The sequence below is a fragment of the Papio anubis genome, chromosome 1 (genome assembly GCF_008728515.1).
Source record: "Papio anubis isolate 15944 chromosome 1, Panubis1.0, whole genome shotgun sequence".
In the NCBI taxonomy this organism is placed as follows: domain Eukaryota; kingdom Metazoa; phylum Chordata; class Mammalia; order Primates; family Cercopithecidae; genus Papio; species Papio anubis.
Window position 1 is genome coordinate 216965209 of NC_044976.1, and position 14252 is coordinate 216979460.

General features: G+C 40.2%; 1 protein-coding gene across 3 annotated transcripts in view; it reads left to right on the plus strand.

Annotated features, from left to right (window-relative positions):
- Nucleotides 1–14252, plus strand: part of GCSAML (germinal center associated signaling and motility like) — a 50401-nt gene that overhangs the window by 15079 nt on the left and 21070 nt on the right. The window contains exon 2 of one of the 3 annotated variants that reach the window (XM_021932247.2): nt 9097–9272. The exons of 1 other annotated variant lie outside the window; for it this stretch is intronic. In XM_021932247.2, coding sequence (XP_021787939.1) covers nt 9244–9272 — 29 coding nt within the window. In that variant the 5' untranslated portion in view covers nt 9097–9243. Of the gene's footprint in view, nt 1–8107; nt 9273–14252 lie in introns of those variants that run through there. One more of the 3 variants, XM_021932249.2, reaches the window with a different exon arrangement.

Here is a 14252-nt window from a genome sequence, read left to right on the forward strand (position 1 = left end):
TCTTGGAACTGCCAGAGGCGTGCAGAAGGGTCTGGATATCCTCTGCTTTTGTACAGTTGGAATAAAACAAACACGATTTATCAGGGGCAGTGCATAAAGTCAGAAATTGGATAATTTCAGTGTGCTTCAGATGTCCCTGAAGACCTCTGGGGTCCTTCTTTGCAAAAACATTAATTCTAGCCTGTATTTTAAAAAGAAGAATCAATTTATTATAGTTAGGATTCACCCAAATTTGGGGAACAGAGCAGCTGTGAACTTAACTGTCAGCCTTCTTAAAATCCCAGAGAGTAGAATTTATCTATCCCTGTAACTGGAAGTCAATTAAACAAAATAGACATGAACAGACATGTGCATTCAGTTTTAAAAATACAGGTAGGTTTTCCATTGTGCATGTATAGAAATAAGGCTCAGAAAACTCCAGGCATTTGTTAAAATTCACATGTGGAAGCTGTCCCAGTGCGGACTTACTGTATCAGAATACTGAGACAATCATCTGGCCTGTATATAGTAGGCCAGGGAAGCATTAATACTGTGGGAGAAGGCATCCTGGAGAATTCCAACCTCCTCCAAATCAGGGAGGCAAGCCGGGGGCCTCCTAGTATTCCTAGTACTTTTGGGAGGTTGAAGTGGGGGGAATCACTTGAGCTCAGGAGTTTGAGGCCAGCTTGGGCAACATAGTGAGAGAGTGTCTTTACAAAAAAATAAAATGACCAAGTGTGGCTGTGTGTGTCTGTGGTCTCAGCTACTTGGGAGGTTGAGGCCAGAGGATGGCTTAAGCCCAGGAGATCAAGGCAGTAACGAGGCATGATTGTGCCACTGCACTCCAGCCTGGGCAACAGAGCAAGACCCTGTCTCAAAACAACAAACAAATCAGGGAGGTAGTTGAGACCTGTCAGAACGTGAGTGTTTTCAACATATGAATGTGAGAAAGAAAAGATGAACTGGGATTGGGACAGTTAGGTACAACTGAGTCATGACACAGTCAAAGTGGGTGTACTGTATACAGAGTCACCGCTGATGAGCTGAAAAACAACAGGTTCAACTGACGACTGCATTATGACCCGTGGGTGTATTATGTCCCATCTGTGGAAAGATAAAAATTTTGTTGACTCACAGTTGATAACATGCAGAAAATGTATAAATGATGCTGAGAGAGGAACTACAAGATCACTCATGAGGTAATAGTTTAGTAGAATTTTTGAGGAAAAAGATCTTTGTGGTGATCTGATCTACTTCTAGAAATGTTTAGCAACTTATCCAAAGCCCCAGGGCTGCTTAGTCATACTGGAGCTATGCCGAAGATTCAGATTCTTAGTACAAAAATAGTATTTTCAGTAAAGGAAGAGGTTTGCTTACCCACAGAGATTCACCAAAATTGTCACAATTAAAAACTTACCTTTCAAAATGCAACCCTAACCCAAACACTGTGCCATTAAGACAAAGATAGCATACTGAAGGTTAAGGAAACATCTTGCGTTCCAATTTTGTCTGAGTTAACTAGGCAGTCACAAACTGTATCCCAGAGCATAGGCAACCTGCTAAAATATCAAAGGCCACATGAGAAAATCAGATCACTTAAATGGATCAGTGCTCATCAGTTTTAACTGGAATTACCAGAAAGTCTGAGATCCCAGTTTATCTTAAATACCATAAAACCAACAACAAACAAATGACAAAATCCAAAATGTCACTTACTAATGGTGAGCTAGCAACATCATCTCCATTTATGCAGGGTGGAAATGTTGTAAAATGCGCAATATTTTATTAAAAAGACTGATAACAGTCATGAATTCAGTGCATGTGGCACTGAAAAAATAGATTAGCCAAGGGATTTTAAAGCCCCGCAAATAGTGGAAATCTCTAAGTCGGTGGTAGCAGACGTGTTAGATTCTGTTCAAATTCATGTCTAAAGGACACATTATTAAGTATTTAAATCACAATGGGATTGAGCTAGAAGAAAGCACTTAAAATATTTTGTGAGAAAATTGATAATCAAAGGAGTGAGAATGGCTCATGGTGTTTCCAGAATGAGAAATTATATGCAGACCCCAAAGGGTGAAGTGTTACGTAAAGTCTTTATAATTCTGAGACATTGATTGTAACCTCTGGAGCCTTCAGGAGGGAGCCTGAGGGTGATGGTATATATCAGGGGAGTAAAAGTGGAGGGAAAAAAGCTTTTGGGATTTCTTTCCCTATTGGATAATTATAATTTCATTGTATTACACACACGGAATTGTTTCTTTTTTATGACTAGAATATTATTTTAGGTTTGTATACTGCCAAACTGCTTACGGAGCGTAAGAATCAAGTCTATCATGTAGTGGGGGGGATAGTCTGAGATATTTGCTCATTCTGTTAATTTTGATACATGCTACTACAGACTCTTTTGCTAAAAAAAAAACCCATTGATTTTATTATTGGTGTATACCTCAGTGATGAGATAATGTTTTTCTTAATAAGTTAGATTTACCAATTTATTTTTATTTTGGTAAAATACAGATAACATATAAATTTATCATTGTAACTATTTTAAGTGTGCAAGTCAGTGGAATTAAGTTCTTTCACAAACTTTTTCATCACCTCTATCAAGCGTCAGAACTTTTTCATCACCTCAAATGGAAAACCTGTAGCCATCAAGCAGTCAGTCTTCATTTGCCAGCTCTCCCCAGCCCTGCCAACCACTAATCTGCTTTCTGTCTGTATGGATTTGCCTATTTTGGATATTACATATAAATGGACTTATACATGTTATTGTGTCTTGTTTCTTTCATTTAACATGATATTTTCAAGGTTCATCTATGTTGTAACATGTTCAGTACTTCATTCTCTTTTAAAGAGGAATAATATTCCATTCTATGACTCTACCCCCTTTTGTTTATTCATCTGTTGACAGACATTTGGATTTGTTTGTTGATGAACATTTGAGTTGTTTCTACCTTTTGGCTATTGTGAATAGAGCTGCTATGAACATTCACTTACAAGTTTTTGTTTGAACTCCGTTTCTAATTCTATTGGGTATACCTGGGAGTGGAATTGCTAGGTCTTATGGAAATCCTATGAGCAACTTACTATGGAACCAGCAAACTTTTCTGCTGCAGCTAAACCATCTTTACATTTCTGCAAGCGATTTGTGTTTCAGTTTCTCCACATAATCACCAGCACTTGTTGTTTTCCACTTTTTACAATCTTTTTTTTCCTTTATGGCCATCGTAGTGGAATGCAAAGTGGCATCTCACTGTGGTTTTGATTTGTGTTTCCCTAGTAGCTAATAATGTTGTGCATTTTTTAATGTGCTTTTTGGCCACTTACTTGTCTTCTTTGGAAAAATCTCTATTCAAGTCTTTTGCCCATTTTTTGATTGGGTTATTTGTCTTTTTGTAAGTGTTCTTTATATACTCTGAATACTACACCCTTATGAAATATATGATTTGCAAATATTTTGTCTCATTCTGTATATTGTCTTTTAACTCTTTTGATAATGTGTTTTTGATGAACGAAAGTTTCGAATGATGAAGTCTAATTTATCTATTTTGTTGTTGTTGTTTTTGGTTTTCATATCATATTTAACAAAACAGTGAGACTTCCAAGGTCATGAAAATGTACTTCTATAATTACTTCTAAGGGTTTTATAATTTTTTGCTCTTTCATTTAGGCTTTTGATATATTTTGAATTACTTTTTTGTATATGCTGTAATGTAGGGTCCAACTTCATTCTTTAGCAGGTGTCGATCCAGTTGTGTTGAACTGGATATACGTTTTGAAAGGACTGAACTTTCTCTATTGACACCCTTGTCAAAAATCAAGTGACATAGACCCATAGATGTTAGTTAGTATCTAGTTTAATGGGTCTAAATACGAACCATATTCTGAAGACTCTCTGAATTACATTCGTGGCCAGCACCTCTATGCCAGACTTCAGATTCATATATCTACCTATACTACAGCTTCATTTGATGGTGTTATGAACCGAATTGTGCCCTACACCCATTCATATGCTGAAACCATAACCCCCAATGTGACTATATTTGGAGATAGGGCCCTTAAGGAGATAATTATGAGAAATGTGTTTATAAGAGTGGTGGCCTAATGTCATAAGATTGGAATCCTTATTAAAAGAGGGAGAAATACTAGCTGTCTTCCCTCCCTCCCTACCCCACTCTCTCCCTTTCCACACATGCACAGAGGAGAGGCCAGATGAGGACACAGCAAGCAGGCAGATGGCTACGATCTGGAAGAGAAGCCTCATCAGAAACCAACCCTGAGGGCATCTTGATTTTGGACTTCCAACCTCTACAACTGTGAGAAAATACATTTCTGTTGTTTGCCACCACCCAGTTTGTAGTATTTTGTTTTGATATCCCGACCTGCCTAATACAGATGGCTAATGTGAAGCTCCAATGCAACACTTTAGAAAATGAACCCTGTTGTACACCTGACCTCCTCCAGCTGCAGGCTCCTCTTGTCAGTTGATGACAACTGTGTTCTTCCATTTGCTTAGTCCAGAAGCTTGGAGTCCATGTGGTTCCAAACCAGGTCTGTTCTGCCCATGGCACAGTATGCCAATCACTGAAACGATGAGTTTTGCGGCAGAGAATGAGTTTATTTATGAGGCAGTCAAGTGAGAAAGCAGGAGAACAGGTCTCAAATCAATCTCCCTGAAAATAAAATTTTAGGGATATTTATGGGATAGAGGAGTGAGGTGGTCCCAGGTGTAGGAAAATGTGATTGGGGTAGGAAAAAAGATACTGAGATAATCAGTAATCAGTAATCTGCTCAAATATCATCAAACTTCATGGCTCTTCATAGCACACATGTTCACAAAATGGTGTCTTTAACATGATCTGAGGGTGGAGTTTTGGGCACTGTGACATCCAAAGGTCACCCATTGGACATTCATGCAGGTCCAGTTGGGGGCCAGTGGTTTCAGCTAGCTTGAACTGGACAAGAGTTGACCCTAGTTCCTGAAAAAGAACTTAAGCAGTCATTACCACAGTGATCTAGACGTGAGAGATGTTATCTATAAGGAAACTGGTGGAAGTTTTATTATATATTGCTTAGCTATGTGACCTTTAGCTATGTAAATCTTAAAATAAACTAGAAGCAAGTGACCGGCTAAAAGCAAGTGACTAAAGCCAGTGAGGCAAGTTAAGTCTGGACCTAATCAAGGGAGCCCTCGGCCTCAAACATTGACCCCTCTCATTTCCACAACCTCTGTTCCTCACATCAAATCTGTCAGCAAATCCTATTGACTCTACTTTTAAAGATATCCAGATTACAATCATTTTTACAACAAATCACCCTGTCTCAGCTAGATTACTTGTATTAAAATCACAACCATTTTACTTGAAAACACTTCGCTGACTTCCTACCTGACTCTAAATACAGCAAGTTGTTTCATAGTCCATGAGGTATCTACTGTCTGTGCCTTCCCCCTCCACACACATTACCTCTCTGGTCCCACTTCCCACCACTTCTCCCATTCCTCCCTCGACTGCAGCCTCACGGGCCTCCTTGTTCCTCAAACATGCCTCCTTGTTTCTCATTTGCCATGCTGCTTTTAGCTTTGCTGGTTCCTCTGCCTCGAATAGTTTCCATCTCTCTCTCTCTTTCTCTCTCTCTCTCTCTTTTTTTTTTTTTTTAATACAGTGTCTCACACTGTTGCCTGGGGCTGGAGTGCAGTGGTCTGATCTCAGCTCACTGCAACCTCTGCCTCCCGGGATTACAGACATGCGCCACCATGCCTGGGTAATTTTTTGTATTTGCAGTTGAGGTGGGGTTTCACCATGTTTGTCAGGCTAGTCTTGAACTCCTGACCTCGTCATCCACCACCTCAGCCTCCCAAAGTGCTGGGATTACAGGCTTGAGCCACCACACCCAGCCAAAAACATTCTGATAATGCAACAAATTCCGAAATTGCTTTACCAAAAAGATGAGGTTCTCACTGACTTAACTGAGACTTAAAGTAAAAATGCTGATCTGTAGTCCAGGAAGATATACAGGGATTTTGTATCCTGTAGTAAATGTTGCATCTTTCCCACTGAGAACCTTTTCAATCACATTCATCCTGAGAAATCACAGTCTTATGACCGTCACCACAAGCTCAATACAAATCACCCAAACCAGATCCTTTACTGTCCTGAAATCCATTTCAAACATGATGCTATGGATTTAGTATTTTTTTTTTTTTGAGACTGAGTTCCTGCTCGCCCAGGCTGGAGTGGGTTGTGCAGCTGCGGATCTCTCGCTCACCGCAAGCCCTCAGGTCTAAACGACTTCTGCCTCAGCCCGAAAGGCTGGGACTACAGGCACCTGCCACCACTGGCTAATTTTTGCTTTAGTAGAGACGGGTTTCCACCATGTTAGCAAGGTTGATGGTCTCGGGATCTCCTGACCTTGTGGATCTGCCTGCCCGCCTCCCAAAGTGCTGGGATTACAGGCGAGCCACCGCTACCGCCAAACCCTAAAACGGTATTTAATGGCATGAAAACACGTGCAAAGGATGATCCTATTTTTGGAATTTTTTTGAGACAGAGTCTCGCTTGTCGCCCCAGGCTGGAGTGCGGGCGATCTCGCTCACTGCAAGCTCCTCCGGGCCTCCGGGTTCACGCCATTTTCCTGCCTCTAGCCTCCCGGTAGCTGGGACTACAGGCCACAACCACGCCTCAAGCATTCTTGTATTTTTAGTAGAGACGGGGTTTCACCGTGGTCTCGATCTCCTGACCTTGTGATCCGCCTGCCTCGGCCTCCCAAAGTGCTGGGATTACAGGCGTGAGCCATGGAAATTTTTAAATCAGCGGGTGCATGTTTGTTTTCACAAAGCAAAGATGATAAATGTGTGCATCAGAATTCACAAGGGGGCTGGATGTGGTGGCTCAAGCCTGTAATCCCAGCACTTTGGGAAACCAAGGCAGGAGGATCGCTTCAGCTCAGGGGTTTGAGACCAGCCTGGACAACATAACAAGGCCTTGCCTCTACTAAAATAAAATAAATAAATAAATAAAAAGATTAGCCTAGTGTGATACACATGCCTGTACTCCCAGCTACTTGGTGGATGAGGAGGGAGGATCGCTTGAGTCTGCGAGGTACAGGCTGCAGCTGAGCCCTGATCATGCCACTGTACTCCAGCCTGGGCAACAGAACAAGACCCTGTCTCAAAAACAAAAACAAACAAAAAAGCACAAGAAAGTAGTTGAGGGTAGTAGGATTCTGGGTTATTTAAATATTTTATTTTTTCTTATTTGTACTTAATTTTCTACATGGCACTGAGAATCTAAATCAAGTTGAATATTGTGCATGTCTTTGTTCTCAAACAGCAGCCATGGCCATAAGAATAAGCAGAATACCTACGGCTTACTAAGACTCCCTTTCACGTAGCTCCTATCCATTCTACAGATGGAGAACGTGAGTTCCAGGAGATTTGTTTACCAGACCAATTTATCCTAGGATGGTACAGAATGGGAGTTAGTGCTGTAAAAATGGAAACCTTTTGTGTTACCATATTTCTGTCATTCAGTGCCTAAAAACTAACATGGACCTACTTGAGCATTTGAGGATTAATGCGCTTATTTGTGAGTAATCAGATAAGAGAAACAAAGGTTTATTTCAGAAGCTCTCAAATTTTAGTAGGAAACAGGAGGACTCCACCCCCGAGAGTTTCTGATTCAGCAGGTTTGGATCTTGAGAATTTGCATTTCTAATAAGTTCTCAGTGATGCCCATGTTTCTGGTCAAGGACCAGCAATGGTGGAACATGCTTCTTAGTGCCTTTACTGGTCCATGGATTGGCTGGGGTGGCATCACCTGGGAACTTGTTAGAAAGGCAGAATATTGATCCCAGTTTGAAAGAGTCAGAATCTGCATTTTAACAGGATCCTCAGGTGATTTGCTTACATGAGAAAGTTTTGGAAGCAGCACTTTGGTACATAGGTTCTCAAATACGAATTAGATAAATCATAAATCTGAAATGGAGTGTGTGACATTCCTGCTTGTAATATATTTTTCTTATGTTTATGATTGATAAATAAATAATACAAAACTTATAAATAATTATAAAGCACTCCAGACTCCTGAGTTCTGCTGCTGGTTAACAGTCAATTAAACTTCCTCAGTCCTGATTTCCTCATTGGGATAAAAAAAGAGTTGGAATAGGTGAGCATATAGTTTCTGATTTCAGCAAATAGATTTTGTGTTGGTTGGAAGCTGAAGAAAATCAGCCACCTGTGGTGTAAATCCTTCGGCGGGAGACATCATGAATAAGCGATTTCAGTCTCCTGACAGCCACGGCTCAGAGTCAGCTGTTAGCTAATCTCCTGCCGCTGATATTGTGGCCTCGAAATTATCACTAGAACCAGCTTGTGCTTTGTGGCTCTGGTGGGCAGCGTAGGGGAGGAAGTGGGGGACCAGATGCTGGCAACAGGTCTTCCAGGCCCTGCATTTTCCCCATTGTCATGTGAGTCTTTGAGTTGACAACCAGAACAACGGCTTCTTAACCTACCCCAAATAATTTTGATAACTTTCTATTCTCATCCTTTTTTTTCTCTTTTTCTTTCCCATCTTGTCTTTGGAAGTATCAGACCTCTGAGGAAAGGCTATTGACATTTGATCTGATTATCATTGCCAGAGCCACAAAAAGAAATTTTATTTCTAATGTTGTTTTTTTTTTTGTTTTCCCCAAGAAGAGGCTTTCTGTTTGTATGTTTGGAAGAGGAAAACATATTTGGAATCTTGAGATCTCAGATCTCCATAATGAACAGTTTGCCTAAGAAATCATGAATCCAGATTAATCATTTCTATTCCAGCAAAAATGCAACTCTCTTATTGCCATTCTTGTGTAATCTTATTATTATGCTCATTTCGGAGGAATAGGGAAGTCCTTACCTTGTTTCGTCTTGCGATACCACAATTTCCTTGAAAGCAAAGTGAACCTGGATAGATTCACTCTCATGTTTCAGCCTGATTTTTTCCCACTGTATGTCCACATGTGTGTGTATGAGTGTGTGTGTGTGTGCACATGCAGGCACACACACACACACGCACACTCACACTTTCCTTTCCGCCTCCCCTTTCGAGCTCTTCCTGCCTTCTCTATCATGCGCAGGCCCCTGGCAGCTCGTGGTTGGCAGGAGCACGAACCCGTGGTCAGATGCAACGTCCTGCCTCATGCATTTTCCTCTTGGTGCTTTGGTCAGAACTTCCCCAAGTGGAGTGAAACTCAGGAGCTGAGAAACCGAGTCACTGTGAAAAGATGGGAAATTATCTCCTGCGAAAACTCAGGTGAGTCTTAACTCTTGGTGCTGCCTTTCTTGGGAGAAAGAGAACAGAGATAAGGAGGCTGAACATATGCATTTGTAATGGTGAGGTACATTGTGCTTCTAGAAGGTTAAGCCTGAAGACAGCATCCTCTAGAAGCACACAGTGACGCCCCGTTGACTCCTTCTCTTGCCTTACTCTGGGACCATGATAGGTTGCCAGATGTAGAAAACAAAAATACTGGATGCTAAGTCATATTCAAATTCCAGAAAAACATTTTTTTTAGTATGAATGTGCCTCATATAATATTTTGGCCATTATAACATGGGTTGTACTTTACTAAAAAGTTATTCATTGTTTATCTGAAATTCAAATTTAGCAGTGCATCTTGTAATTCATCTGGCAACCGTACACAATTGTCACGTGAATTTTTCTGCTCCTCTTTTTCTTCATGAGAGTGTAGAGCTTAACTTTCCATCCATCAGCTTTGTGGGTTGGTATGAGAATGAACAGTCAGGTCCTTGCAAATTATGGATGCATGATATGCATTTGAATGCTTCTGACTTTAGTCACACCTTTTTTGGTAATGTTTAGCCTTACACTCTTCTAATACTTCATAATTTATAGAATGTATACAGATGACAGGCATTATTGTTCTTACATCTTGCTTAATCTTAAATGTTGGGTTCTACAGCATCCCACTCCTCTGTCCACTCTCCCAGTCCCCTTCCAGACAATCTTGCATATGATGTGACTACATTAATAGACCCAAGGCAAAACTCTCATCATATCACTCCTGTGCTCCAGTGGGCACCACGTAGAAACATGACTGGACAAAAAGGATATGACCTAACGCTAAGAGACTGAGTGGAAAATCCCAGCAAGTCTTGTTCTGTCTGTTTAGATTCTTCTTGACCTCTCTGTGCAGTTTCCTTACTTATGGGTATGGGGCAGAACACTCTCTGGAATGGTGGCTTATGACCTTCGGTCAAACAAAATAGGTCAGAGAAGCTGTCTTTATGAGATAGCAGATTGTCTTCCCCACACCTGATGGTTCATGCCGTCTCCTTTCACCAGGTTAAATAGCTCAACTGTCCCTTGACTTCTTCATTTAGTCTTTCAGTAAATCCCTATTTCTTAAAGAGTTTAAGGGTGGCCGGGCACAGTGGCTCACGCCTGTAATCCCAGCACTTTGGGAGGCTGAGGCGAGTGGATCATGAAGTCAGGAGATCGAGACCATCCTGGCTAACACGGTGAAACCCCGTCTCTGCTAAAAATAAGAAAAATTAGCTGGGCGTGGTGGCGGCGCCTGTAGTCCCAGCTACTCGGGTGGCTGAGGCAGGAGAATGATGTGAACCTGGAAGGCAGAGCTTGCAGTGAGCTGAGATGGCGCCACTGCACTCCAACCTGGGCGACAGAGCGAGACTCTGTCTCAAAAAAAAAGAAAAAAAAAGAAAAAAAAAGAAAAAAAAAAGCTTAATGGTTCATGGATGGAGAGGGCCCATCAAAGTTCAGGATGAGCATGAGTCTGGGCAGTAGATGGAGGAAAAATGACACAATTGTGCTGAGAGGTAAATTCAATTATTTACCCTGAAGAAAAAATGCTTCCCTTCTTTTAAAGTTAACCAATATTTACGGAAAGCCTAGGTAAGACAGTGGTCTTGGTGGCAAGAAAAAATTAAACATGGAAGGAAAATGGATATGGAGGCAAATTTTGAAAATGGATAGGCCCCTTCAAAGAACGTCGTACTTAATCACTGACTCAGCTTTAAAAAAAATAGGCATTACGTGGCTCAGATAATTAAAACTGAGAGAGAATTAAAACTTGCCAAGGTTGCCTTTGCTATAAAATTATGAATGTAACATGTAATTTATGATATCAAGTCATCCGTCATTTCCATTACACCACAATGTCTTCTTTTTAAGATAAGGCAGGTGCTAATGTGTTCTAGGTAGAAGCACAAACAGTGCACTGTACAAATAAAAGGAAGGAAGGAATGGAATTCTGATTTGGGATAGCAGGAAGGAAGGACATGTTTGAGGAATTGCCATTTGGATTGTGCTGTAAATGTTAGGCAGACTTACAAAGCAGGAAAAGATGGTCCAAGCTGAAGGGACAACCTGTGAAAATGTATGAGTTTCAAGTACACAGTATTACTGTCAATAATTGGAGCATATTGTTCAGAGATGACTCCAGTAGCAGAAGAAGTTGAGAATGAAGTTGGGGGTCTGATAACGAAGTGCCTTCAAAGGCACGTACCAAGTGGTAAAGCAGTGAACATTTATAAGCTGGAGAAAAATGCAGTGTGGCATGTATTTCAGGAAGAAATGTCTATGCTCAGTGAGTATGGAGGAATGACACAGAGAGAAATAGACAACAAGCTCTTAAAATATACCAAAGAAGATGCAGGGGCAAAAGGAAAACGTCCCCTTTGTTCTCTGAAGGTTCTCTGAAATCAGTTGAGAAAAGGCAGATTAATAGGACAAAAGTCATACAAATTTATTGATCATCATTTTATTGACACAGGAACCTCAGAATGAAGATGCAAAGATGCAAAGGAAACTGTCCATTTCTATGCTTAGGTTCAACAAATTTTGGCTAGCCATGTAGAAATATGATTGGACAAAAAGGATATGACCTAATGCTAATAGACTGAGTGGAAAATCCCAGCAAGTCTTGTTCTGTCTGTTTAGATTCTTCTTGACCTCTCTGTGCGGGTTCCTTACTTATGCGTATGGGGCAGAACACCCTCTGGAATGGCGGCTTATGACCTACGGTCAAACAAAGTAGGTCAGATAATGTCTTTATGGCCGGTTCTTACCAGAAAGATAGAGGGAAAGTTAGAGTCATCTGACTAGTTTTATGGCTGGCTTTGGGGAAAAGAGGTTCTGGTTTCTATCAATCACCTTGGGGAAGAGGGATTCTAATTTCTATGGCTAGCCCTGGGTAGAAAAGAGTTGCCACAGAGAGGAGGGCAGGAGAAAGAGAGCTGCTTCTGAGGCTTTTATTTTGGAGTATCATTTTCTGAGCCCCAACAAAGAGATGGTAAAGAGCTGAAATTCATCAGGAACAATCAACACGAAGAGGAAATTCAGTGAAAGTAAATGCATTCCCAAGGAGTCACCTTGGTGTGTGTCAGTCATTTGGATCACAGATGTGGTGTTAGAGAAGGCTGGAGAATGGCCTCTAGAACACGGATGCAGAGAGGCTCCTGTTGCCCTGACCCTGCTTGTCAGAGGCCTGTTACCTCGGGCAATACCTAATTTGCAGCCTGGTAATTGGCTGCAGATGAGTCTGGGGAACGTAGCTGCTGCTTTCTAGCCTCTGACTAGCAAGAGGGTGAAATAAATGTTGACATCGCCCATGGGCAGTGTCCATCACATACCCTCTTTAGTCTTTATTTCAAAATTCATTTAGTTCTTTGAAGATTTTATCCTCCCATATAAATTTATACACAAATTCTGAATTTGTGTATTGTATAAAAAGTGCCAATTTGAATTTTGATTGGGATAACATTGTGAATATAGAGATCTATTTGCAAATTCTTCTATGTTTATGCTGATAAACTATATATATATATATATATTTATATATATATATTTTTTTAAGATGGAGTCTTGCTCTGTCACCCAGGCTGGAGAGCAGTGGCGCGATCTCAGCTCACTGCAACCTCTGCCTCCCGGGTTCAAGAGATTATTCTGCCTCAGGCTATGGAATAGCTGGGACTACAGGCACGCACCACCATGCCCGTCTAAGTTTTGTATTTTTAGTAGAGACGGAGTTTCACCATATTGGCCAGGCTGGTCTTGAACTCCTGACCGCATGATCCACCTGCCTCGGCCTCCCAAAGTGCTGGGATTACAGGCGTGAGCCACCACGCCTGGCCTATGAAGATATACTATTAATACACCAGTCAAAACAATTATTTATAACCACGTTTATTCAAATCTTCTTTAATGTATTCTAATAGAGCTTTAACTTTTTGTTTTTCTTTTATTCCTTGTTAGATAGATTTCTAGATACCATATGCGATAGTAATAAATCTATGAATGACATTTTTTCCTAGCCTGTTATTGTTGGAATGTTACTGAATTTTGCAAGATGACTTTGTATCCACTAGCCTTGTTGAATTTCTCATTTTTCTTCATGGCTTTTTAATCCTACTGGGTTTACATAGTTAATATATCATCTATAAAGTTAAAGATTTTTCCATTCTTTTTTGTTTCTTACAAATCTTATAGGTATCTTTATCATGTTTTATAGCATAATTATGTTTAACAATGTCAGAATTCTTAGGCATCATTGTCTTGTAACTGATCATAATAATTTTTTTCTAAATTTGTTTTCATTAAGGTTGTTGTGTATTTTTGACATTTATATGTGGCATTTATGTTTTTGGCATATTGCCTCTATCAAAATAAGGAGATTCTACTTTTTAAAAAAATATGTAGAGATGAGGTTTCACTATGTTGCCCAGTCTGGAGTGCAGTGGCTATTCCCAGATGCAATCAGAGTGCACCTCAGCTTTGAACTCCTGGCCTCAAGTGATCTTCCTGCCTCAGTCTCCCAAGGAGCTGGGATTACAGGCATACACTACTGCACCCAGCTCTTCTGAGGGTTTTTATTGTTAATAAGGACCAAACATTATCAAATGCATTTTTAAACTATTGAGATAACCTCATGAGTCTTCTCTTAGACTTCTAAAGTGGTTAATTGTGTTAATAAATATTTTTGCTAATTACCTATCTTTTAATTTCTGCGATAAAACCCATTTGATTGTGATGTATGCAATTTTACCATAGTTTTAGATTTAGTTAACTTATATTTTATTGAGGATTATTGCATCTATTTTCATGATTGAATTGGACCTGTGATTTTTTAAAATTTGATTTATTTAATTTGAAATGAAAGTTTACCAATCTGATTAAATGGGTTGGCATTGTTTTACATTTTTCTACTTTCTGGAACATCTTATATATGAGAGAGTATATTTGTCATGTGAA